The 27,367-nt window shown below is 42.2% G+C and overlaps 1 protein-coding gene across 1 annotated transcript in view; it reads left to right on the forward strand.

Annotated features, from left to right (window-relative positions):
- Positions 1 to 850: 850 nt before the first annotated feature.
- Positions 851 to 27,367, forward strand: part of LOC139458247 (cubilin-like) — a 39,601-nt gene continuing 13,084 nt past the window's right edge. Inside the window, exons 1-11 of the mRNA XM_071239615.1 lie at positions 851 to 990; positions 11,731 to 11,815; positions 12,579 to 12,697; positions 13,151 to 13,303; positions 14,237 to 14,315; positions 15,438 to 15,562; positions 17,145 to 17,297; positions 18,312 to 18,396; positions 19,911 to 20,032; positions 23,700 to 23,837; positions 26,263 to 26,344. Of these exons, the coding sequence (XP_071095716.1) occupies positions 930 to 990; positions 11,731 to 11,815; positions 12,579 to 12,697; positions 13,151 to 13,303; positions 14,237 to 14,315; positions 15,438 to 15,562; positions 17,145 to 17,297; positions 18,312 to 18,396; positions 19,911 to 20,032; positions 23,700 to 23,837; positions 26,263 to 26,344 (1,202 nt within the window). The 5' untranslated portion in view covers positions 851 to 929. The remainder of the gene's footprint in view (positions 991 to 11,730; positions 11,816 to 12,578; positions 12,698 to 13,150; positions 13,304 to 14,236; positions 14,316 to 15,437; positions 15,563 to 17,144; positions 17,298 to 18,311; positions 18,397 to 19,910; positions 20,033 to 23,699; positions 23,838 to 26,262; positions 26,345 to 27,367) is intronic.

Genomic DNA, 27,367 nt, shown 5'->3' on the forward strand with positions numbered 1-27,367 from the left:
GCTCTCAAATTCCACACAGATGACAATATAAACTTAATACTGAATCTACACAAGTGACAATGTGACCTTAAAACTTTACATTGAATCTCTACGCAGGTAACAGTGCAAACTTTATACTGGATCTCAACGCAGATAACAGTGCAAACTTTATATTGAATCTCAACGCAGATAGCAGTGCAAACTTAAAGCTGAATCTCAACGCAGATAACAGTGCAAACTTCATGATGAATCTCAACTCAGGTAACAATGCAAACTTTATACTGAATCTCTACGCAGGTAACAGTGCACACTTTATATTGAATCTCAACGCAGATAACAGTGCAAACTTAATACTGAATCTCAACGCAGATAGCAGTGCAAACGCAGATAGCAGTGCAAACTTAATACTGAATCTCAACGCAGATAGCAGTGCAAACTTAATGATGAATCTCAACTCAGGTAACAATGCAAACTTTATACTGAATCTCTACGCAGGTGACAGTGCACACTTTTTATTGAATCTCAATGCAAGTGACAGTGCAAACCTAATACTGTCACTTCAGAAAGTACCGTCGTTGAATGTTGTTGTACTGCACATACACGCCAGCCCAAACTGCGCCCTACTTGTAATACGTCTTACTGCCCCCTACCTACAACCTCTACCAATACCGGAATATCAAGTACCGACCCAGCTGCAATTGTATGAACACATTACCCAGCCATCTCGCCGTACATTCCTCATCTCCGCCCCCCATACACTCCTGTCTCGGGCAGGTACGAGGGCAGTCGCCGGACCATACAATGCGAGTCGTTCAACCGTGTCACCCGTCACTCGGAACACCTCGACTGTTCCCGTTTCACGACGGATTAGAGGACTTGTTGTCTGTTGAGGTGTTCCGGTTGCAAAGTAAACTTGTTTCTACCTGGTATACTTCAGCTGGCTGTACACCATGGCGTCCTACATTCTCACCTGTGTCTTGATGATGCTTACCGTCCTGCTGTATAGTACAGGTGAGAAACTTTCTTATCACTTCATATCATGTGTGGGTCGTGTTTGTAAACTTTTCCGTTTTACTGTGACTAGTTCTTGGATGGTTGTGAAATCGGGTGTGGTCAAGGCTACAGCAGTCTTCAACGAGGCTTGCTCTGTAAACAGTCAAATGTCAGTATAGCGTGTAAGGCTGGGGCACTGGTTTTCTAGCCATGACTATTATTTAAACCAGCACAGCGTGTTACTGCGGAAAGATAACGGTAGATAACCACAACTGACCATAGCGATGTCGATGATCATAACCCGTGATCATACGTAAATAACGCATTATCTCTACGATATACGTGGTGATAAGACCTGATCAACATGTAAAACAGAACGGTAGCCCCCTATCTCCATATTATGCAGAATGATAACACCTCATCTCTATATTATGCCGAATGATAACACCCTATATCTATGTTATGCAGAATGATAACACCTTATCTCTATATTATATAGAATGATACACCTTATCTCTATATTATGCATAATGATACACCTTATCTCTATATTATGCAGAAAGATAACATCTTACATCTATATCATGCAGAATGATACCACCTTATCTCTCTATTCTGCAGAATGATAACACCTTATCTCTATATTATGCAGAATGATACCACCTTATCTCTATATTATGCAGAATGATAACACCTTATCTCTATATTATGCAGAATGATACCACCTTATCTCTCTATTCTGCAGAATGATATTACCTTATCTCTATATAATGCAGAATGACACCACCTTATCTCTATATTATGCAGAATGATATTACCTTATCTCTATATTATGCAGAATGATATTACCTTATCTCTATATTATGCAGAATGATACCACCTTATCTCTATATTATGCAGAATGATACCACCTTATCTCTATATTATGCAGAATGATATTACCTTATCTCTATATTATGCAGAATGATACCACCTTATCTCTATATTATGCAGAATGATAACACCTTATCTCTATATTATGCAGACTGATAACACCCGATGACTGTGCTACACAGGCTGATGCTCCCTGATCACTATGTTATAAAGAATAATAACATCAACCCTATATATAATGATGGCCCTTAATTTCCAGTCCCAGTATATAGAAATAATTGAGCGTGGGCAGAAGCGTTGCGCTATTTAATTTAGTTGAAGCTATCTGCCTTGCTTCACACGCTGGTCGACCAGATGTCAGTCCGTTGGATCAAAAACAGCATAGTCATGCAGTAGCCCTGCAGTCGGTGTATTGTGTGCTGGGTATTATGTATTGTGTGCTGGGTATTGTGTATTGTGTGCTGGGTATTATGTATTGTGTACTGGGTATTGTGTATTGTGTGCTGGGTATTGTGTATTGTGTGCTGGGTATTGTGTATTATGTGCTCGGTATTGTGTATTGTGTGCTGGGTATTGTGTATTGTGTGCTGGGTATTGTGTATTGTGTGCTGGGTATTATGTATTGTGTGCTGGGTATTCTGAACTAAGCATTATGTATTGGTTATTTTGTATTGTGTACTGGGTATTGTGTACTGGGTATTACGTATTGAGTACTGGGTATTTTGTATTATGTACTGGGTATTATGTATTGAGTACTGGTTATTGTGTATTGAGTACTGGGTGTTGTGTATTATGTACTGGGTATTGTGTATTGAGTACTGGGTGTTGTGTATTATGTACAGGGTATTGTGTATTATGTACTGTGTATGATGTATTGAGTACTTGGTATTGTGTATTGAGTACTTGGTATTGTGTATTTTGTACTGGTTATTTTGTATTGAGTACTGGGTAATATTTTTGAGTACTGGGTATTGTGTACTATGTACTGGGTATTATGTATTGAGTACTTTGTATTGTGTATTGAGTACTGGGTATTGTGTATTATGTGCTGGGTATTATGTATTGAGTCCTGGGTATTGTGTATTATGTACTGGGTATTGTGTATCGAGTACTGAGTATTGTGTATTGAGTACTGGGTATTGAATGCAGGGTATTGCCTTCTACAACGTGCCGAAACTGTTTCAACTACACTGAACACACTGCAATAACCACCTCACCACACCGAACGCCCCTCAGCTGTCTGACGAGACAACGTAACGGACGTTTCATAAGAATGATGAATACCTGACAATTGTGTATGCACACAGTCAGGCTGTCGGTCACACTGTCTATATATACGTGACTGTTCCTGAATCTGCTCGGCCTTGCGAAACGCGGAATACGGATGTGTAACATCTACCTACCACTTGTGCAATTCCCTGTGGGAATTCCAGTTTATAGCAGGACCTCGGCTACATGGGTGTCGCAACAGTCACGTTGTTATACAGCGACGTGTTGGTGTGTTATTGTACCCCGAGGTCGTGGAGCCTTCCATATGCTTTTAAGCACTGGTTTACATGATACAGACCTCATTATTTAAACAACGTTATTATACACCGATCATAATCTTAATCGGCTCGTTCAGAAATAGGATGGTCCTGGGGGTCTATTCTTTCCCAGAATTCCCACGGGAAGACAGTTACGGTGTACTGTGGTCTAACATGTCCTGGAACACCCACGGGGAGACAAGCATGGGATACTTGGGAACTATCCCGTCCTGGAATCCCATACGAAGATAAGCATGGGATACTGGCGACCTGTTCTGCCCTGGAATCCCCACGGGAAGATAAGCATTGGATACTGGAGACCTGTTCTGCCCTGGAATCCCCACGGGAAGATAAGCACTGTGTACTGGCGACCAGTTCCTCCCTGGAATCCCCACGGGAAGATAAGCATGGGATGCTGGCGACCTGTTCTGCCCTGGAATCCCAACAGGGAGATAAGCATGGGATGCTGGCGACCCGTTCTGCCCTGGAATCACAATGGGAATATAAGCATAGGGAGCACCTACGTTGTCCCAGATTATCAGCGAGTCTATTCTGCCCCATTATCAACACGGGAAGCCACATATTATTGCATTCAACTGTCATTCCCGCCTTCAACAAGACTTCACAGTCTTCGCTGTTGACATCGTCGCCTTCACTGACAGGCAGCACGTCACAGTGGCACAAGAACTAGTCGTCATTAAAATTACCTCTTCACTGGAGAGTTCAATAATCCGAGCACAGCTATTTAGAACTTGAGCCCCAAACATGTATAGCATACATGCGGACACATGCCTGCACGCTAACAACACAAACGCCACCACCGTCTTAATGTCGTATTTCGAGAATGCGTTAACATCCATGGTCGGGCGCTGTGGTGAACATCTAAAGGCCTGGTGCGTGTATAATGAATTACCTACAATGTTGACGTGACGACATTACATATGTGTAATGCATGGCCGCAGGGTGCAGTATTCGGGTCGTGGTCCACGCAGACACCGTTCTCGAAGTCTCTAAGCACAATTGTTGTTGTCGTCGTCGTCGTCTTCAACATCAATAATAATAATAATAATAATGATGCTGATGATGATAATAATAATAATAATAATAATAATAATAATAATAATAATAATAATAATAATAATAATAATAATGTTCATGTATTCATTTTGCATAGATTAATTCTTATTTTCTGAAAATATCTTTTTATATAATAAGGTATTAAGGTATTATTATGACTTTATGTGAGTGGGAGGTGTGGGGTGTGGGGGGGATTATGGGGGAGGGTACGGGGGAGATATTGTAAGTAAGTTAAAGGTAGTCATCGTCCATTCACTCCAGGTGCTGCTTATTCCAATACCGATGCTTCACCGCGTTATTACAACACAAGTCCTAATTGTTAGTTTTAACAGTGATGGCGTGTGCAGAAGGAAAGATTTCCATTGTGCCGTGATCAGGTCACGTGTTAATTTAGGCCCTCCAGCCTTTGTGTCTCATCGATGGCTTTCTTTAAGGTTGCCAGTACAGTCCTACTGCATAAGTACGCCTTATGATGAGAGACAGGTATGCGCGAACACTTGCCCGGGTCAAACCCCAATCAAACATGCATGACCCCTTCGTAAAGGCGAAGATCAAACACGAGAACCTAGTGTTTCATCATTGTATAATCACCTCTACACTAGCTTCTGTATAAGCAAGAGGGAGAGGAAAGGGAGGTTTCATATGTTAAAACTATATCTCCGACCCATTGCATGATATAGACTATGCCAACCAACACAATGTATGTTATAAAATATATATCCCCGATACATGGAATGTTATAAACTATATCCCCGTCACAAGGTATGTTATAACCTATATCCCAACATATTATATGTTATAAATTATATCGACCACACACACAACCACACACACACACAACCACACACAACCACACACACACACACAACCACACACACACCACACATACACCACACACACACACACAACCACACACACACCACACACACACAACCACACACACACACCACACACACAACCACACACAAGCACACACACACACACAAACACACAAACACACACACACACACACACACACACACACACACACACCACACACACCACACACACACACACAACCACACACACACAGCCACACACACACAACCACACACACACACACACACACAACCACACACACACACACACACACACAACCACACACACACCACACACACACAACCACACACAAGCACACACACACACAAACACACAAACACACACACACACACACACCACACACACCACACACACACACACAACCACACACACACAGCCACACACACACAACCACACACACACAACCACACACACACACACACACACATACACACCACACCACACCACACCACACCACACCATACCCCACACCACACCACACCACACCACACCACACCACACCACACCACACCACACCACACCACAACACACCACACCACACCACACCACACCACACCACACCACACACACCACACCACACCACACCACACCACACCACACCACACACCACACACGTGTCTGTGCAAGTGCAATAATCTTGAGGGCGACGTTAAACCCCCTTTCCCTGTAAAATATATCCCCATCACATGGGTCCTTACAAAGTAGTTCACGACACTGATATGTTATAACCTGTACCCCAATATATGTTATGTTATAAACTATATCTCCCGACATATTGTATGATAGAAACCTCTATTCATGGAACAATTTGCCCGTAATAGTGGGTACTCGGCACTTATCCGGTTACCTACACGTCACAGAGCTGACAGTCGCCCTGTAGTACTCGATACACGTGCAGAGAAAACAGTTACAGCACTGACACCTACTGTCGCACCCCTAACCCATGCTCACTCATGCAGTCATATCTGAACTTGCAGGCTTCACTGATTCCTACGGTAGACTAAAATAAAATGCTTATTGGTTGACAAAGCTCGCTCTGGTTTTAACACAGAATGTAAGAACTAAACCGATTGCCCCAAGTCAGGCCTCCGTACGTCTTGTGTTTGCGGCCCGCGTCAATGTGACAGTCACAGCTGGCTAAATCCGTCGCCATTGTCCACGTTGAAAGCTTGCGCAGTTCTACAATACTGGGCGAGGTAGGCTAGACGTGTTTCTAATGCTTTCTACTACAGTCATGAAGTAAGGCACGGTGATATAGCATTGTTGAAACCTGGTATCAGTTCTATAATAAGCGTGTTGCAGAACGCATGACTTTTACCCTACCATAAGAAACTGAGTCGGTTACGTAATGACGTATTACATTGTGTGGTTATACTGTGTGTCGTGACATTGTGACGTCGGCTCCGCTATTATATACATTCAAACTGCTGCTTCCAAAGGGGCCTCCGAGAGAACAATAGACAACGCGGTGCAGTGGAGCTTCACATCATGCGTCACTCTATCTGAGAGTGGCTCCAGAGTTTACGAGGTCACGCGGACACACCGTCACCTTGTCAAAAGTTCACACAGACACGCAAACACACAGTCACGTTGCATGCTCTGGGGGTTGTATACATCGCGTGTTGTATGGAGAATATTGCACCGCTACTACAACAGTGTTGACATTTAGTAGTGACACAAGAGTGCACATCACCAGGTGTTGTATAGAGAATATTGCACCTCTACTACAACAGTGTTGACATTTAGTAGTGACACTACGACGCACGTCACCAGGTGTTGTATAGAGAATATTGCACCTCTACTACAACAGTGTTGACATTTAGTAGTGACACTACGATGCACGTCACCAGGTGTTGTATAGAGAATATTGCACCTCTACTACAAGAGTGCTGACATTTGGTAGTGACACAATGATGCCAGTCTCCAGGTGTTGTACAGAGAATATTGCACCTCTACTACAACAGTGTTGACATTTAGTAGTGACACTACGATGCACGTCACCAGGTGTTGTATAGAGAATATTGCACCTCTACTACAACAGTGTTGACATTTAGTAGTGACACTGGGAGGCACATCACCAGGTGTTGTATGGAGAATATTGCACCTCTACTACAACAGTGCTGACATTAAGTTGTGACACAAGAATGCACATCACCAGGTGTTGTACAGAGAATATTGCACCTCTACTACAACAGTGTTGACATTAAGTTGTGACACAAGAATGCACATCACCGGGTGTTGTACAGAGAATATTGCACCTCTACTACAACAGTGCTGACATTAAGTTGTGACACAAGAATGCACATCACCAGGTGTTGTAAAGAGAATATTGCACCTCTACTACAACAGTGTTGACATTTAGTAGTAACACTACGATGCACATCACCAGGTGTTGTATAGAAAATATTGCATCTCTACTAAAACAGTGTTGACATTTAGTAGTAACACTACGATGCACATCACCAGGTGTTGTATAGAGAATATTGAAACCTCTACTACAACAGTGTTGACATTTAGTAGTGACACTGGGATGCACGTCACCAGGTGTTGTACAGAGAATATTGCACCTCTACTACAACAGTGCTGACATTAAGTTGTGACACAAGAGTGCACATCACCAGGTGTTGTACAGAGAATATTGCACCTCTACTACAACAGTGTTGACATTAAGTTGCGACACAAGAATGCACATCACCAGGTGTTGTACAGGGAATATTGCACCTCTACTACAACAATGTTGACATTTAGTAGTGACACTGGGATGCCGGTCACCAGGTGTTGTATAGAGAATATTGCACCACTACTACAACAGTGTTGACATTTAGTAGTAACACTGGGATGCACGTCACCAGGTGTTGTATAGAGAATATTGCACCTCTACTACAAGAGTGCTGACATTTGGGAGTGACACAATGATGCCAGTCTCCAGGTGTTGTATAAAGAATATTGCACCTCTACTACAACAGTGCTGACCTATATTAAGGGGGCCTTGGGTTCTCCCTACCAAGTTTATAGTGGAGATCCATTATCAGCCCCAGCTCATAACGCCTCTCTTATTTCACATAAACCGCCTATAACCTATTCAACATATGCAGCCCCATGTTCATGGTGTCGCAGTACTGTACTCACACAGCCATTGTGTCAACAACTGGAATCATCCGGTGAATACAGTAGCAACGCCCGGGATATATGGGGCACTTATGTTACTTATATTACCTAACGTACCCATAGAAACCAGCGTCGATATGACATTGATACATGAAGACCACGCTTGAGAGTGGCATTCACCAATATCATAAAAAAAATAAACAGCCGGAAATGTAACTATATGTAACAAATATATTTGGGATATGGGGCGGTAGGGTAGCCTAGTGGTTAAAGCGTTCGCTCGTCAAGCCGTCACCCGGGTTCGATTCCCGACATGGCGTCCCCCGCCATGATATTGCTAAAAGCGGCGTAAAACCATAGTCACTCACTATATTTGGGGTAACATTTTTTCAGTAAAGAACAAATGCAATACTCTTTTGGAATATGTAATATCTGGGATTCAAACACACAAACTCGTCAGCACACAAAGTCAGCGCTCTAACCCACTCACTGAGGTAGCCAGCGAGGTTTCCACAAAATGGAAGTCCGACAATTGATTGTCTAAATTACATACTTTGTGTACCGTTCGGGGCGGTCGGGTAGATTAATGATTAAAGCGTTCGCTCGTCACACCGAAGATCTGGGTTCGATTTCCGACATGGATATAATGTGTGAAACCCATTTCTGGTGTCCCCCGCTGGGATATTGCTGGATATGCTTAAAGTGGCATACAACAATATTTAGTCAGTCAGTTGTGTACAACACTGACAAGTGTAAATTGGCGCTGCTCCCATGGCCGAAAGCTATGAAAACACAATGTCTTTTAGAAAGTGATCAAATGTAACAAATGTAATATTTGGGATTGCACTTTCTCAGTAAAGTACAAATTCGAGTACTGTTTAGGGTTTTTTCCCCATTACTCATCACTCTGGGAGTGTGGGTTCGATTCCCGGACGGGACTAAATCCCGAAAAATACTAAAATTCGTACTTCCTAAAAAAAAAGTAAGAAATCTTTAAAATGATATTGTTTTATATGACCTCCATCATAAGTACATCAAGTATATGAGGTTTGAACAGTGTCAGCAGCTAGTCGGCGCCTATCTTTCATATCATGTTCCTCTACAAGTTAAGTTTCAAGAGGCAATATCATTGCCGTGTCCAATAAAACACATCAGTCTGATAACACAAGTCGCCGGCCTTGAGAACAGGAACATTTTGTCTGATCCTGAATCAAACTGGGACAAGAGACAAGCCTATGACCGATGACATCAAACGAGAACTTGTTCCATAAAATAAATGCAACAAAACCCGTACCCATGTGTTTGTATGTTACAGGGAATATGTATAATCAGGGAATTTATATAATCCCTGAAATTTTCAGGGAATATATTTAATGTCGGATTCACTCAGGGAATATATGTAATCCCTAAAATTTTCAGTTAGTATAAAAATTAACATCAAGTTTTGTAGACATATTCCTGAAATTACTTTTGAGGCTCTTAAATGGTCAAACTTGATTAAAAAACCAAATTATTTATGAGATGACAAATGTATTTGACATGATAACAAATACCTTTCACTTAACTTAACAATCAGTTTTCACTGTAATCAAACAGTGCTACATCAAACATAGGATAGAACATTTCAGGGAATATACCCGGATTATACATATTTCCTGTAACATAGATACCTATTTATATTACAAAATATTCCCTTTGGTACCTCACAGAACATTCAGATTTGTAAGCTTAACCATACTGTCTTTGGTACCTCATAGAACATTCAGATTTGTAAGCTTAACCATACTGTCTTTGGTACCTCACAGAACATTCAGATTTGTAAGCTTAACCATACTGTCTTTGGTACCTCACAGAACATTCAGATTTGTAAGCTTAACCATACTGTCTTTGGTACCTCACAGAACATTCAGATTTGTAAGCTTAACCATACTGTCTTTGGTACCTCACAGAACATTCAGATTTGTAAGCTTAACCATACTGTCTTTGGTACCTCACAGAACATTCAGATTTGTAAGCTTAACCATACTGTCTTTGGTACCTCACAGAACATTCAGATTTGTAAGCTTAACCATACTGTCTTTGGTACCTCACAGAACATTCAGATTTGTAAGCTTAACCATACTGTCTTTGGTACCTCACAGAACATTCAGATTTGTAAGCTTAACCATAATGTCTTTGGTACCTCATAGAACATTCAGATTTGTAAGCTTAACCATACTGTCTTTGGTACCTCATAGAACATTCAGATTTGTAAGCTTAACCATACTGTCTTTGGTATCTCATAGAACATTCAGATTTGTAAGCTTAACCATACTGTCTTTGGTACCTCATAGAACATTCAGATTTGTAAGCTTAACCATACTGTCTTTGGTACCTCACAGAACATTCAGATTTGTAAGCTTAACCATACTGTCTTTGGTATCTCACAGAACATTCAGATTTGTAAGCTTAACCATACTGTCTTTGGTACCTCATAGAACATTCAGATTTGTAAGCTTAACCATACTGTCTTTGGTACCTCACAGAACATTCAGATTTGTAAGCTTAACCATACTGTCTTTGGTATCTCACAGAACATTCAGATGTGTAAGCTTAACCATACTGTCTTTGGTACCTCATAGAACATTCAGATTTGTAAGCTTAACCATACTGTCTTTGGTACCTCATAGAACATTCAGATTTGTAAGCTTAACCATACTGTCTTTGGTACCTCATAGAACATTCAGATTTGTAAGCTTAACCATACTGTCTTTGGTACCTCATAGAACATTCAGATTTGTAAGCTTAACCATAATGTCTTTGGTACCTCACAGAACATTCAGATTTGTAAGCTTAACCATACTGTCTTTGGTACCTCATAGAACATTCAGATTTGTAAGCTTAACCATACTGTCTTTGGTACCTCACAGAACATTCAGATTTGTAAGCTTAACCATACTGTCTTTGGTACCTCATAGAACATTCAGATTTGTAAGCTTAACCATAATGTCTTTGGTACCTCACAGAACATTCAGATTTGTAAGCTTAACCATACTGTCTTTGGTACCTCATAGAACATTCAGATTTGTAAGCTTAACCATACTGTCTTTGGTATCTCACAGAACATTCAGATTTGTAAGCTTAACCATACTGTCTTTGGTACCTCACAGAACATTCAGATTTGTAAGCTTAACCATACTGTCTTTGGTACCTCACAGAACATTCAGATTTGTAAGCTTAACCATACTGTCTTTGCTTCCATGGTACAGAACCATTTTTTATGCAACGGAATGATGGTTGATTGTTCCTCTTACAGACGCAGCATGTCCGGGGTCGAGCATTACGGCAACAGAAACACAAATGTCGTTTATGTCTCCCAGCTACCCGGAGCGTTATGGAAGGTAAATCCTTTAGATAGTCCTACTACCACAGCGTTATGGAAGATAAATCCTTTAGATAGTCCTACTACCACAGCATTATGGAAGGTAATTCCTTTATATAGTTCAACTACCCACAACGTTATGGAAGGTAATTCCTTTATATAGTCCAATTACCCACAGCGTTATGGAAGGTAATTCCTTTATATAGTCCAACTATCCACAACGTTATGGAAGGTAAATCCTTTAGATAGTCCAACTACCCAGATCGTTATGGAAGGTAAATCCTTTATATAGCCCTACTACCACAGCGATATGGAAGGTAATTCCTTTATATAGTTCAACTACCCACAACGTTATGGAAGGTAAATCCTTTATATAGCCCTACTACCACAGCGATATGGAAGGTAAATCCTTTATATAGTCCTACTACCAAAACGTTATTGAAGGTAAATCCTTTAGATAGTCCTACTACCCACAGCATTATGGAAGGTAAATCCTTTATATAGTTCTACTACCACAGCGTTATGGAAGGTAAATCCTTTATATAGTCCTACTACCCAAAGGTAAATCCTTTATATTGTTAATTTACACACAGCGTTATGGGAGGTTATTTCATCGACTTTTCGAATAGATTATTAGATATATATCCTTCATGTTCCAAAACTACCAGTAGTTTTACCGATTATCTTAGTATACAGTATTCCTCTGCAGGGGAACAGTTATACCTCCATCTTCCCCATTAGCCTTATATTCAAGTATGTATGTGCTTCATCCTTTATTCCAGAAATAAAAACTGCACCTCGATCATCACCGCTCAAATTAATCAAGTTGTTCACGTCATGAGCGTGGACATGGACCTTCACGACGACGGAACGTGTGCAGACATGATACTGTTTTATGATGGTAGGGTATTTGGTGTATAGAGTGAGTCAGTAAGTGAGTATGTGAGTCAGAGAGTGAGTATGTGAGTCAGTCAGTCAGACAGTAAGCTTATGGGAAGATACATAATGTCATACCAAATCAATTTGTATGGGAAGTTTAATAGTATCCTTATCATAATATATCTTAAGCACATCTATTCGAAATTCCAAAGCATCATAAATTATGTTGACGCCAAACGCGCTTACCAAGTCGTCAAAAGAGTCAGATTTGTTTGTTGTTTAAAGTCACAATCTCTAATAATCAAGCTGTATGACGGCAACCGGTAAATACTGGAATCAACACCAGTCAACTATGTGAAGATTACCACGAACCAGGCATCTCCACAGGGCAAAATAGTATGAGCTACGATTTTCAAGTGCTATTAATGTAATTCTATACTCCCACTGACGACGTATTTCTACCCTAATGTTTAAGGTACCGATACGACTGCTGAACCACTGAAGAAGGCGTGTGGCAAGGGCATGGTGATGGTGCAGTCGACGATGCAAAACATGACCATCCGGTTCATTTCGGACGGCATGCGTGAGGGCAAGGGCTTCTACCTAAAGATATGGTCCGCTGCATCGTGTAAGTATCTGATTCCGTTTTAAGGACATATATAACAAGATACCCGTGTCCTTGTGTACGTCGATGGTTTAGTGGATACAGCGTTTGCCTAGAGTGCTGAAGGTCGTTGGTTCGATCCCCTGACCGGATAACCCCCGTGGTTCTATGAACAGTATCTACACGGAGAGCAAATTATCGGTGGTTTGAACCCCGCTGAACCCCTAAAGACGTTAAAGCATGTTGTTACCCTGCTTGGCGCTATGCATTAAGGGGAGAAAACAAGGACACACATACATATGCATGCACGTCGCAATATTAATGCAAGAATATGAAACGTCATTTCACCTCACCTCACCTAACCTCATCTCACTGCACGTCACCTCACCTTACCTCACCTCATGTCACCTTACCTCACCTCATATCACCTTACCTCACCTCACCTCACCCCACCTCACCTCATGTCACTTATCTCAGCTCATATCACCTCACCTCATGTCACCTCACCCCACCTCACCTCATGTCACCTCACCTCACCTTACCTCCCCTCATATCACCTCACCCCATGTCAGCTCACCCTATGTCACCTCACCTCAATGCACCTTACCTCACCTCACCCCATGTCAGCTCACCTCATGTCACCTCACCTCACCTCAATTCACTGCACCTCACCTCATGTCACCTCACCCCACCTCACCTCATGTCACCTCACCTAATATCCCCTCACCTCAACTCAACTCAACTCAAATCAAATCAAATCAAATCAACTCACTGCACCGCACCTCACCTCACCTCACCTGACGTCATGTCACCTCACCTCATCTCATGTCACCTCACCTCACCGCACGTCACCTCACCATACCTCACCTCACATCATTGCACTTCACCTAAGCTTACGTGGAGGATAGCACCTGACATCAACGTCGAATTTTCATCCTACCCGTTATTTGGTTTCAGATTCGACAAACTGCCGAACAAGTCCGATCGATGTTGGCGTCAACCCCATGTTCCTGCCAATGCCGCCACTGAACGGCAAGTGAGTGAATTACATCCTAATTGAACCGTCATTCTAACGCACATTGACACCAAAACAATATCCATGTAAACTATTGTTTGTTAACGTACGAGCGTACATCATCACTCCTTGTAAATATCCTCGATATAAAGATACTGGACTAACGGCAGTATTATATACCAGGGCCTTTGCGCTTATCTACTTGGTCAACGACCACAGGGCATAATAATGTCATCGTCAAACGAAGAGACACTAGTACTTGTCTCGCGCTTCATATGCAGAGTTATGTCCCTTAGTATGTTTATATGTATATGTCCTTATAAGTGATGTAAACACGATTCCACTCAGTGAACATTTAGATGCATGTGGAAGCGGCAACATTTTAGTTTTCCCGCTATATAAGCTAAATTTTGATCATGAACCTACATTGTTTAAAAAAGAGCAACATTTCATTCATAAATACGCTCCTAAGTTAAATGTAAAGGCGTAAGTTATTTGTTCATTGTCACCTTGGTATTGTGACGTCATAGTTCTCCTAAATGTTATGACGTCACGTAGCTATATGTTACTACTTCATGTCCGTTATTCAGTTATGGCCTGATGAGACTCGTACGTGATACGAGTTGAAAGCGCTAGCCAATTAAAACTGTGTTCAATCTTACTCCACTTAATTAATTATTACATACCAAGAGACATGACTCTGCATATGAAGCGTGAGACCAGTGTCTCCTCGTTTGATATGACATTATCATGCCCTTTGGACGTTTACCAAGTAGATAAGCGCAATGGCCCGGGTATATAATACTGCTGTTAGTCCAGTATCTTTATACCGACGATCTATACATATATACTCAACCGGTTTCACGAATGTGATTTTCAAGAGTCACCATTATATATATGCAGAGCCTGTAGTAACCGCCGAACCATCTAACCACCTTCTGTTCTATATATACGTGCATGTGAGTTTCACCAGCTGTACCTGCACTTCCAGCATCACTTTAAGCTGACACAGTGGTGTAAATGAAGTGTAATTGTTCAAGCAGCGTAAAGTAGACTGATGGCAGATTGGGGGCTTCCGTTTTAGACATATAACAATGGGAGTTTGGAGTATTTCTACAGGTGATATCAAATGCGGTGTTGCAGCGATGCGATCAACTGTACGTACACACTGACGGCCAAACCAGGCCCCAAGGTCATGTTGGGTCTGCCCGGCTGGATGGAGTCGGAGGCTCTGGCTTGTGGGACAGGATCCATAAAGGTGTATGACGGTAAGTTAACCACACTCGCTGCCCTTAGTTCACCCTCAACTCCACCCTATTTCACTCTCAACTCCATCCTACTTCACCCCTACCTCCACCCTAGTTCTCCCTTACATCCAGTCTAGTTCACCCTCAACTCCATCCTACTTCACCCCCACCTCCACCCTAGTTCTCCCTTACATCCAGTCTAGTTCACCCTCAACACCATCCTACTTCACCCCCACCTCCACCCTAGTTCTCCCTTACATCCAGTCTAGTTCACCCTCAACACCATCCTACTTCACCCCCACCTCCACCCTAGTTCTCCCTTACATCCAGTCTAGTTCACCCTCAACTCCATCCTACTTCACCCCCACCTCCACCCTAGTTCTCCCTTACATCCAGTCTAGTTCACCCTCAACTCCATCCTACTTCACCCCCACCTCCACCCTAGTTCTCCCTTACATCCAGTCTAGTTCACCCTCAACTCCATCCTACTTCACCCCCACCTCCACCCTAGTTCTCCCTTACATCCAGTCTAGTTCACCCTCAACTCCATCCTACTTCACCCCCACCTCCACCCTAGTTCTCCCTTACATCCAGTCTAGTTTACCCAATACTCCAGTCTAGTTCACCCCCACCACCAGTCTACTTCATCACCACCTCCAGTCTACTTCACCTACAGTCTAGTTCACCACCACCTCCAGTCTACTTCACCTCCAGTCTAGTTCACCCCCACCACCAGTCTACTTTACCTCCAGTCTAGTTCACCCCCACCACCAGTCTAGTTCATTCCCACCTCCAGTCTACTTCACCCCCACCTCCAGTCTACTTCACCCCCACCTCCAGTCTACTTCACCACCACCTCCAGTCTAGTTCATCCCCACCACCAGTCTAGTTCACCCCCACCTCCAGTCTACTTCACCCCCACCTCCAGTCTACTTCACCACCACCTCCAGTCTACTTCACCTACAGTCTAGTTCACCCCCACCTCCAGTCTAGTTCACCCCCACCACCAGTCTAGTTCACCCCCACCTCCAGTCTAGTTCACCCCCACCACCAGTCTAGTTCACCCCCACCACCAGTCTAGTTCACCCCCACCACCAGTCTAGTTCACCCCCACCTCCAGTCTAGTTCACCCCCACCACCAGTCTAGTTCACCCCCACCACCAGTCTAGTTCACCCCCACCTCCAGTCTAGTTCACCCCCACCTCCAGTCTAGTTCACCCCCACCACCAGTCTAGTTCACCCCCACCTCCAGTCTAGTTCACCCCCACCTCCAGTCTAGTTCACCCCCACCACCAGTCTAGTTCACCCCCACCTCCAGTCTAGTTCACCCCCACCTCCAGTCTACTTCACCTCCAGTCTAGTTCACCCCCACCACCAGTCTAGTTCACCCCCACCTCCAGTCTAGTTCACCCCCACCTCCAGTCTACTTCACCTACAGTCTACTTCACCCCACCACCAGTCTACTTCACCCCACCACCAGTCTAGTTCACGACCACCTCCAGTCTAGTTCACCACCAGTCTAGTTTGCCCCCACCTCCAGTCTAGTTAACCCCCACCTCCATCATATTATTCTCACTGTAGATATGAGTATGTTTCTCTGAAGGTTCCGTCATGATGATTGACAGCTGCGGCGGGGAACAGCCGTTCTGGAACCTGGAGAGCAGGGGAGAAAACCTGACAGTTCAGATCACCACAACATACACCGGTCCCACACCCAAGCAGTTCATGCTGAAGGCCACCAGCACGCCACTGAATGGTGAGTCAGGCTGTGGGGGGAATGCGGGACAGTGAAGTTGTGGGTGGTGAGTGGGTGGATGGGTGGGTAGATGGGTGAGTGGATGGGTGGGTGGGTGACTGGTGAGTCAGGCTGTGGGGCCAATGCGGGAGAGTGAAATTGTGGGTGGGTGAGTGGGTGGATGGGTGGGTGGTGAGTGGGTGGATGGGTGGTTGGTGAAGGGGTGGATGGGTGGGTGGTGAGTGGGTGGATGGGTGGTTGGTGAGTGGGTGGATGAGTGGGTAGATGGGTGAGTGGATGGGTGGGTGGGTGACTGGTGAGTCAGGCTGTGGGGCCAATGCGGGAGAGTGAAATTGTGGGTGGGTGAGTGGGTGGATGGGTGGGTGGTGAGTGGGTGGATGGGTGGTTGGTGAAGGGGTGGATGGGTGGGTGGTGAGTGGGTGGATGGGTGGGTGGTGAGTGGGTGGATGGGTGGTTGGTGAGTGGGTGGATGAGTGGGTAGATGGGTGAGTGGATGGGTGGGTGGGTGACTGGTGAGTCAGGCTGTGGGGCCAATGCGGGAGAGTGAAATTGTGGGTGGGTGAGTGGGTGGATGGGTGGGTGGTGAGTGGGTGGATGGGTGGTTGGTGAAGGGGTGGATGGGTGGGTGGTGAGGGGGTGGATGGGTGGGTGGTGAGGGGGTGGATGGGTGGGTGGTGAGTGGGTGGATGGGTGGGTGGTGAGTGCTAAGTCAGCATGCGAGGGGTGAGAGGTGGGACAGTCAAACAGTTGGCGCGTGTGAGTGATTAAGTTTGGGCACGCCAAAAACGTTTGTTGGTCTGTACCCCGGCTCGCCCCGAGTATGTTTCTGGGTTTCTCAGCACCTATTCGGGGTCGTGGGTTTCACCAAAATGGTAAACGCCTGAGACCTGCATCACTTCGGGCTTTCCTCCCACATCAATACTGTTCAGAATAGCGTTAAACCCAACTCACTCACTCACTCACTTGGGTTGATCGAAGTGAAATGTTACAAGAATGTTTTTACTATGTTTTCAGTATCTAAGTGTGACGATGAGAAGAACTTCCCTATTGGACCGGTGTCATCGTATATTTGGTACCCTAACTTCATGACAGCCTCAAGGTAGGTAGCCCATGATGACACAAGGGTGGTGCCCAAAATCTACAGTCATCTCCCACCAACAGACCTGTGTCTTTATTTCGCGGAAATGTGGTTTCCTTTGTTTGTTTGTTGAACTCAGCAATATACCAGCTATATGACGGCGATCTGTAAATAATCGAGTCTGGACCAGTGATCAGACATTCCAGTGTTCGATATCATGAGCATCGATCTACGCAAACGGGACACGGGATCGCGTGACGAAAACGACAACCGGTTTGTAAACTGCCGAGCAGATATCGGTCGATTGCTGGGATTGCAAAGCATGTGTAGAGATATTTTCCACATATTTACATGTTTTTAATTAAGTTGCTTACGTGATTTGTTGCACTTCTTGAAGTACGATCCGTTTTATCTCAATGTAGATTTTGATTATCAAGCAGATCGTTTTGACTGGGCGCCGCCATTTTGTTTGAAGCAAATGCATTTGCTATGAGATATGGAATCTGATTGGTTAGTAGGAGAGTAGTGAGTGAGTGAGTTGGGTTTAACGCCGCTTTTAACATTATTCCAGTTATATCGCGGCGTGTCAGCTTAATGTGGGAGGAAAGCCCGAAGTGATGCAGGTCTCGGACGTTTACCACTTCGGTGAAACCCACGAGCACGGGTATGGTGCTGACAAACCTAGAAACATAATCGGGGCGAACCGGGATTCGAACCCACAATCATAGGTTATCGGACGCAACTCTGCATAGCGAATCGCGGCGCCTTAGACGACTGGGCCACCCGTGCCCCCGTTAGCAGGAGAGACATAGAAGGGACATAAATCGTAATAGCCAATGGTGACGCTAGGATCGAGCTTAGAAATTCCAGTCTTGTTCGACAAGGGTGGACTTTTATAGTCAGGTAACTCCTTTGGAAAGATGGGATACGATGACGTCAACCAAGTCAGCGAGCCTGACCACCCGATCCCGTTAGTCGCCTTCTACGACAAGCAGAGGCGCCTGTTACGGCAAGCATGGGTTTCTGAAGACCTATTCTACCCCGGATATGCATGTGTCTCTGGTTTTGTTTCTGTACTTAGAGAAATTGTGAATACAGCCCAATAAACAAAATTGAGGCAGAAAGCCATCAAACGTAACAAGAAAAAGATTTAGCTGAACTTTTGGTATGCGGGCATATGCGTGTTTAGGAATGAGGCGTGTTTTATTTCACAATAAAACATTGTCCTATCATTACGTCATTTCTAGAGATTCGAACATACGCTCGCAACTTTGTGACGTCGTAATTGGACGACGCTACATTTGAGAGGGCAGCGAGTTCGTACCCTTACTGGCAACGCAGATCGTTCTCAGGTTTTATCCCCCAAAACAAAGCGTATATCGGACATGCTGGATGTCCCAAAATGTTTCACAGAGAGAGAGACTGAATTATGCAGCTCCTCCTGTCACAGGATTCCATTTTTAATTATTGCCTTGGGGCTGTGAGACAGCATTAAACCCACTCAAGTTCATCGAGTGCTTTGTTTGACCCTCCAGGGAATACTGTGACAAGACCCTGCTGGCCCCAGGCACGACGGTGCGGGCGACGGTCATGACGGACATGTCCGGAGTACAAGTCATGTGTGACGCTAACCCATTCCCTGTTCTCGCAATAGATGGTGAGTGGGGTGACCCTAAACAGTATTGTGAAATATATAGACAACACACAAAAAGCACATATATACAGACACTCAGACATCATACTTAATACAGACACTCAAACAAGACATGTAATACAGAAACTCAGAATTCATACTTAATACAGACACTCCGATAACACGCTTAGTACAGACACTTAGACAACCCACACTTAATACAGACACTCCGGTAACACGCTTAGTACAGACACTCAGATAACACACTTAATACAGACACTCAGATAACCCACACTTTATACAGACACTCAGATAATACACTTAATACAGACACTCCGATAACACGCTTAGTACAGACACTTAGACAACCCACACTTAATACAGACACTCAGATAACACGCTTAGTACAGACACTCCGATAACACACTTAATACAGACACTCAGACAACCCACACTTTATACATACACTCAGATAACACACTTAATACAGACACTCAGATAACACACTTAATACAGACACTTAGACTTCACACTAAATACAGACACTCAGATATCAAAATTTATACAGACACTAAGACGTCACACTTAATACAGACACTCAGATAACACACCTAATACAGACACTCAGACATCAATATTAATACACTCAGACATCAAATTAATACAGACACTTAGACTTCAAACTTAATACAGACACTCAGATAACACACGTAATACAGACACTCAGATAAAACACACTTTATACAGACACTCCGATAACACGCTTAGTACAGACACTCAGACAACCCACACTTTATACAGACACTCAGATAACACACTTAATACAGACACTCCAATAACACGCTTAGTACAGACACTTAGACAACCCACACTTTATACAGACACTCAGATAACACGCTTAGTACAGACACTCCGATAACACACTTAGTACAGACACTTAGACAACCCACACTTTATACAGACACTCAGACAACCCACACTTTATACAGACACTCAGATAACACACTTAATACAGACACTCCGATAACACGCTTAGCACAGACACTCAGACAACCCACACTTTATACAGACACTCAGATAACACACACTTTATACAGACACTCAGACAACCCACACTTTATACAGACACTCAGATAACACACTTAATACAGACACTCCGATAACTCACTTAATACAGACACTCAGACAACCCACACTTTATACAGACACTCAGATAACACACTTAATACAGACACTCAGATAACACACTTAATACAGACACATAGACTTCACACTAAATACAGACACTCAGACATCAAAATTTATACAGACACTCAGACATCACACTTAATACAGACACTCAGATAACACACCTAATACAGACACTCAGACATCAAAATTAATACACTCAGACATCAAATTAATACAGACACCCAGACTTCACACTTAATACAGACACTCCGATAACACACGTAATACAGACACTCAGATAAAACAAACTTTATACAGACACTCCGATAACACGCTTAGTACAGACACTCAGACAACCCACACTTTATACAGACACTCAGATAACACACTTAGTACAGAGACTCAGACAACCCACACTTTATACAGACACTCCGATAACACACTTAGCACAGACACTCAGACAACCCACACTTTATACAGACACTCAGATAACACACTTAATACAGACACTCCGATAACACGCTTAGTACAGACACATAGACTTCACACTAAATACAGACACTCAGATAACATACTTAATACAGACACTCCGATAACACGCTTTATACAGACACTCAGACAACCCACACTTTATACAGACACTCAGATAACACACTTAATACAGACACTCAGATAACACACTTAATACAGACACATAGACTTCACACTAAATACAGAAACTCAGACATCAAAATTTATACAGACACTCAGACATCACACTTAATACAGACACTCAGATAACACGCCTAATACAGACACTCAGACATCAAAATTAATACACTCAGACATCAAATTAATACAGACACCCAGACTTCACACTTAATACAGACACTCAGATAACACACGTAATACAGACACTCAGATAACACACTTAATACAGACACTCAGATAACACGCTTAATACAGACACTCAGATAACACACTTAATACAGACACTCAGATAACACACATAATACAGACACTCAGACTTCACAGTAAATGCAGACACTCAGATATCACACTTAATACAGACACTCAGACATCAAAATTAATACAGACACTTAGACTTCACACTTAATACAGACACCCAGACAACACACATTTAATAGATACACTCAGGTAACACACTTAAAACATCACACTCGGACTTCACACTTAATACAGACACTCAGACAAACACACACTTAATACAGACACTCAGACAAACACGTACTTAATACAGACACTCAGACAAACACGCACTTAATACAGACACACAGACAAACACGTACTTAATACAGACACTCAGACAAACACGCACTTAATACAGACACTCAGACAAACACGTACTTAATACAGACACTCAGACAAACACACACTTTATACAGACACTCAAACACACACTTAATACAGACACTCAGACAAACACGTACTTAATACAGACACTCAGGCAAACACACACTTAATACAGACACTCAGACAAACATGTACTTAATACAGACACTCAGACAAACACTCGCTTAATACAGACACTCAGACAAACACACACTTAATACAGACACTCAGACAAACACGTACTTAATACAGACACTCAGACAAACACGTACTTAATACAGACACTCAGACAAACACGCACGTAATACAGACACTCAGATAACACACTTAAAACAGACAACCAGACAACACACACCTAAAACAGACAATCATATACCTCGCTTAAAACAGACACTCAGACATCACACACTTAATACACGCACTCAGACATTACACACTTAATACAGACACTCAAACCAACACGCACTTAATACAGACACTCAGATAACACACTTAAAACAGACACTCAGACATTACACACTTAATACACACTCAGAAATCACACACTTAATACACACACTCAGACATCACACACTCAATGCAGACACTCAGACATCACACACTTAATACACTCACTCAGACATCACACACTTAATACACACACTCAGACATCACACACTTAATACACACACCCAGACATCACACACTTAATACACTCACTCAGACATCACACACTTAATACACACACCCAGACATCACACACTTAATACAGACGCTGAAACATCACTCTCAATACACACACTCAGACATCACACACTTCATACACACACCCAGACATCACACACTTAATACACACACCCAGACATCACACACTTAATACACACACCCAGACATCACACTTAATACAGACGCTGAAACATCACTCTTAATACACTCACTCAGACATCACACACTTAATACACACACCCAGACATCACACACTTAATACACTCACTCAGACATCACACACTTAATACAGACGATGTAACATCACTCTTAATACTGACATAGAAAGACCACATGGAACACAGACATTCAAACGCATACTCAATACAGACACCCAGAGACCACACGGAACACAGACACTCAGAGACCACGCGGAACACAGACCCAGAGACCAATTTAATCAGACAATAATCCAACATTTCCACCTACTCCTGTGTGTTGCCAGGAGCATCTGGGACGAACGCCATCAACAAGGCTTGCATGGAGGGAGGAAAGCCCATGTTTATGAGCACTGGGCCTGACCTTACGCTGAAGACCCCCACTGGATCAACTGACAGAATACTGCTGAAGGTTGCATCATTTGGTAAGTCCTGTCTACACACTAAGTTATAACTGTGATACATCCAGTGTAAGTTATAACTGTTATATATCCAGTGTAAGCTATATTTGTGATATATCCAGTGTAAGCTATATTTGTGATATATCCAGTGTAAGCTATAACTGTGATATATCCAGTGTTAGTAATAACTGTTATATATCCAGTGTAAGTTATAACTGTTATATATCCAGTGTAAGCTATAATTGTGATATATCCAGTGTAAGCTATATTTGTGATATATCCAGTGTAAGCTATAACTGTGATATATCCAGTGTTAGTAATAACTGTTATATATCCAGTGTAAGTTATAACTTGTATATATCCAGTGTAAGCTATAATTGTGATACTAGTATATCCAGTGTTAGTCATAACTGTTATATATCCTGTGTCAGTTATAACTGTGATACTAGTATATCCAGTGTTAGTCATACCTGTTATGTATCCTGTGTAAGTTATAATTGTGATACTAGAGTACCCAGTATTAAATATAACCATTATATATCCAGTGTAAGTTATAACTGTGATATATCTACTGTGCGTTATAACTGTTATATATCCGATGTATCGGGTGTAATAATAATTGTGATATACCTGGTGTAAGTAAAAACTGTGTTTTTTTATCCAGAATGTAAGTTTATTATAGTGATACTAGTATATCCAGTGTTACTTATAACAGTTATAAATCCAGTGTGTATCCAGTGTGAGTTATAATTGTGATATGTCCAGTGTGAGTTATACTTGTGGTATGTCGCGTGTGAGTTATAATTGTGATATGTCCAGTGTGAGTTATTGCTGTGATATGTCCAGTGTGAGTTATAATTGTGATATGTCCAGTGTGAGTTATTGCTGTGATATGTCCAGTGTGAGTTATAATTGTGATATGTCAGGTGTAAGTTAAAACTGGTATATATCGAGTGTTAATTACGAATGTGAGATATAATTGACATACATCAAGTGTTAGTTATAATTGTGATATGTCCAGTGTGAGTTATTGCTGTGATATGTCCAGTGTGAGTTATAATTGTGATATGTCCAGTGTGAGTTATAATTGTGATATGTCAGGTGTAAGTTAAAACTGGTATATATCGAGTGTTAGTTACAAATGTGAGATATCAAATGTGAGATATAATTGACATACATCAAGTGTGAGTTATAATTGTGATATGTCCAGTGTGAGTTATTGCTGTGATATGTCCAGTGTGAGTTATTGCTGTGATATGTCCAGTGTGAGTTATTGCTGTGACATGTCCAGTGTGAGTTATAATTGTGATATGTCAGGTGTAAGTTAAAACTGGTATATATCGAGTGTTAGTTACGAATGTGAGATATCAAATGTGAGATATAATTGATACACATCAAGTGTGAGTTATAATTGTGATATGTCCAGTGTGAGTTATTGCTGTGATATGTACAGTGTGGGTTATAATTGTGATATGTCCAGTGTAAGTTATTGCTGTGATATGTACAGTGTGGGTTATAATTGTGATATGTCCAGTGTGAGTTATTGCTGTGATATGTCCAGTGTGAGTTATTGCTGTGATATGTCCAGTGTGAGTTATTGCTGTGATATGTCCAGTGTGAGTTATAATTGTGATATGTCCAGTGTGAGTTATTGCTGTGATATGTCCAGTGTGAGTTATTGCTGTGATATGTCCAGTGTGAGTTATTGCTGTGATATGTCCAGTGTGAGTTATAATTGTGATATGTCCAGTGTGAGTTATAATTGTGATATGTCAGGTGTAAGTTAAAACTGGTATATTTCGAGTGTTAGTTACGAATGTGAGATATCAAATGTGAGATATAATTGATACACATCAAGTGTGAGTTATAATTGTGATATGTCCAGTGTGAGTTATTGCTGTGATATGTCCAGTGTGAGTTATTGCTGTGATATGTCCAGTGTTAGTTATTGCTGTGATATGTCAGGTGTAAGTTATTGCTGTGATATGTCAGGTGTAAGTTATTGCTGTGATATGTCCAGTGTGAGTTATAATTGTGATATGTCCAGTGTGAGTTATAATTGTGATATGTCCAGTGTGAGTTATTGCTGTGATATGTCCAGTGTGAGTTATAATTGTGATATGTCAGGTGTAAGTTAAAACTGGTATATATCGAGTGTTAGTTACGAATGTGAGATATCAAATGTGAGATATAATTGATACACATCAAGTGTGAGTTATAATTGTGATTAGCCAGTGTGAGTTATTGCTGTGATATGTCCAGTGTGAGTTATTGCTGTGATATGTCCAGTGTGAGTTATAATTGTGATATGTCAAGTGTGAGTTATAATTGTGATATGTCCAGTGTGAGTTATAATTGTGATATGTCCAGTGTGAGGTATTGCTGTGATGCACCCAGTTAACAACAGTATTGACAATATGTGGTGTTTATAAAAATTCTGTTGTTGCAGAAAAACATTGTAACGGAATGGCCATGGATATGATGACCGACAATGGAACTGTAAAGACAGCCGAATACGAGAACATTCAGAGGTAGGATAAATGATGCTCATTCACTCATTCTCTCATTCACTCCTTCACTCACTCAATCCAAACTACCCACCAACCTACTCACTCACTCACTCAAAAAAACGTATCTTGTCTGAACACGGCTACTGTTTATAAGTGGGAGGTTGAGGAATAACTCTCTACAAAAATACTGTATAAAATATATTTGGTAAATCTGTGGACAGTTTGGGAATATTAAGGGTAACCTACCCGAAAGTTTGATGATGTATTATAAATGATTACCTTCCCTAACGCTCTGGGTACTTGGACAATATGAAAGAGTTACCATCTATAAAACGCTGGGTACTTGGACAATATGAAGGAGATATCATTTATAACACTCTGGGTACTTTGACAATATGAAGGAGATATCATCTATAACACTCTGGGTACTTGGACACTATGAAGGAGATACCACCCATAACACTGTGGGTACTTGGACACTATGAAGGAGATACCATCTATAACAACACTCTTGGTACTTGGACACTATGAAGGAGATATCATCTATAACACTCTGGGTACTTGGACAATATGAAGGAGATACCATCTATAACACTCTGGGTACTTGGACACTATGAAGGAGATACCACCCATAACACTGTGGGTACTTGGACACTATGAACGAGATACCACCCATAACACTCTGGGTACTTGGACAATATGAAAGAGATATCATCTATAAAACTGTGGTTACTTGGACACTATGAAGGAGATACCACCCATAACACTGTGGGTACTTGGACAATATGAAGGAGATATCATCTATAACACTCTGGGTACTTGGACACTATGAAGGAGATATCATCTATAACACTCTGGGTACTTGGACACTATGAAGGAGATACCACCCATAACACTGTGGGTACTTGGACAATATGAAGGAGTTACCATCAATAACACTGTGGGTACTTGGACAATATGAAGGAGTTACCATCAATAACACTCTGGGTACTTGGACAATATGAAGGAGATACCATCTATACCACTCTGGGTACTTGAACAATA

The sequence above is a fragment of the Haliotis cracherodii genome, unplaced genomic scaffold (assembly GCF_022045235.1).
Source record: "Haliotis cracherodii isolate W230 unplaced genomic scaffold, xgHalCrac1.p SCAF_12, whole genome shotgun sequence".
NCBI lineage: Eukaryota > Metazoa > Mollusca > Gastropoda > Lepetellida > Haliotidae > Haliotis > Haliotis cracherodii.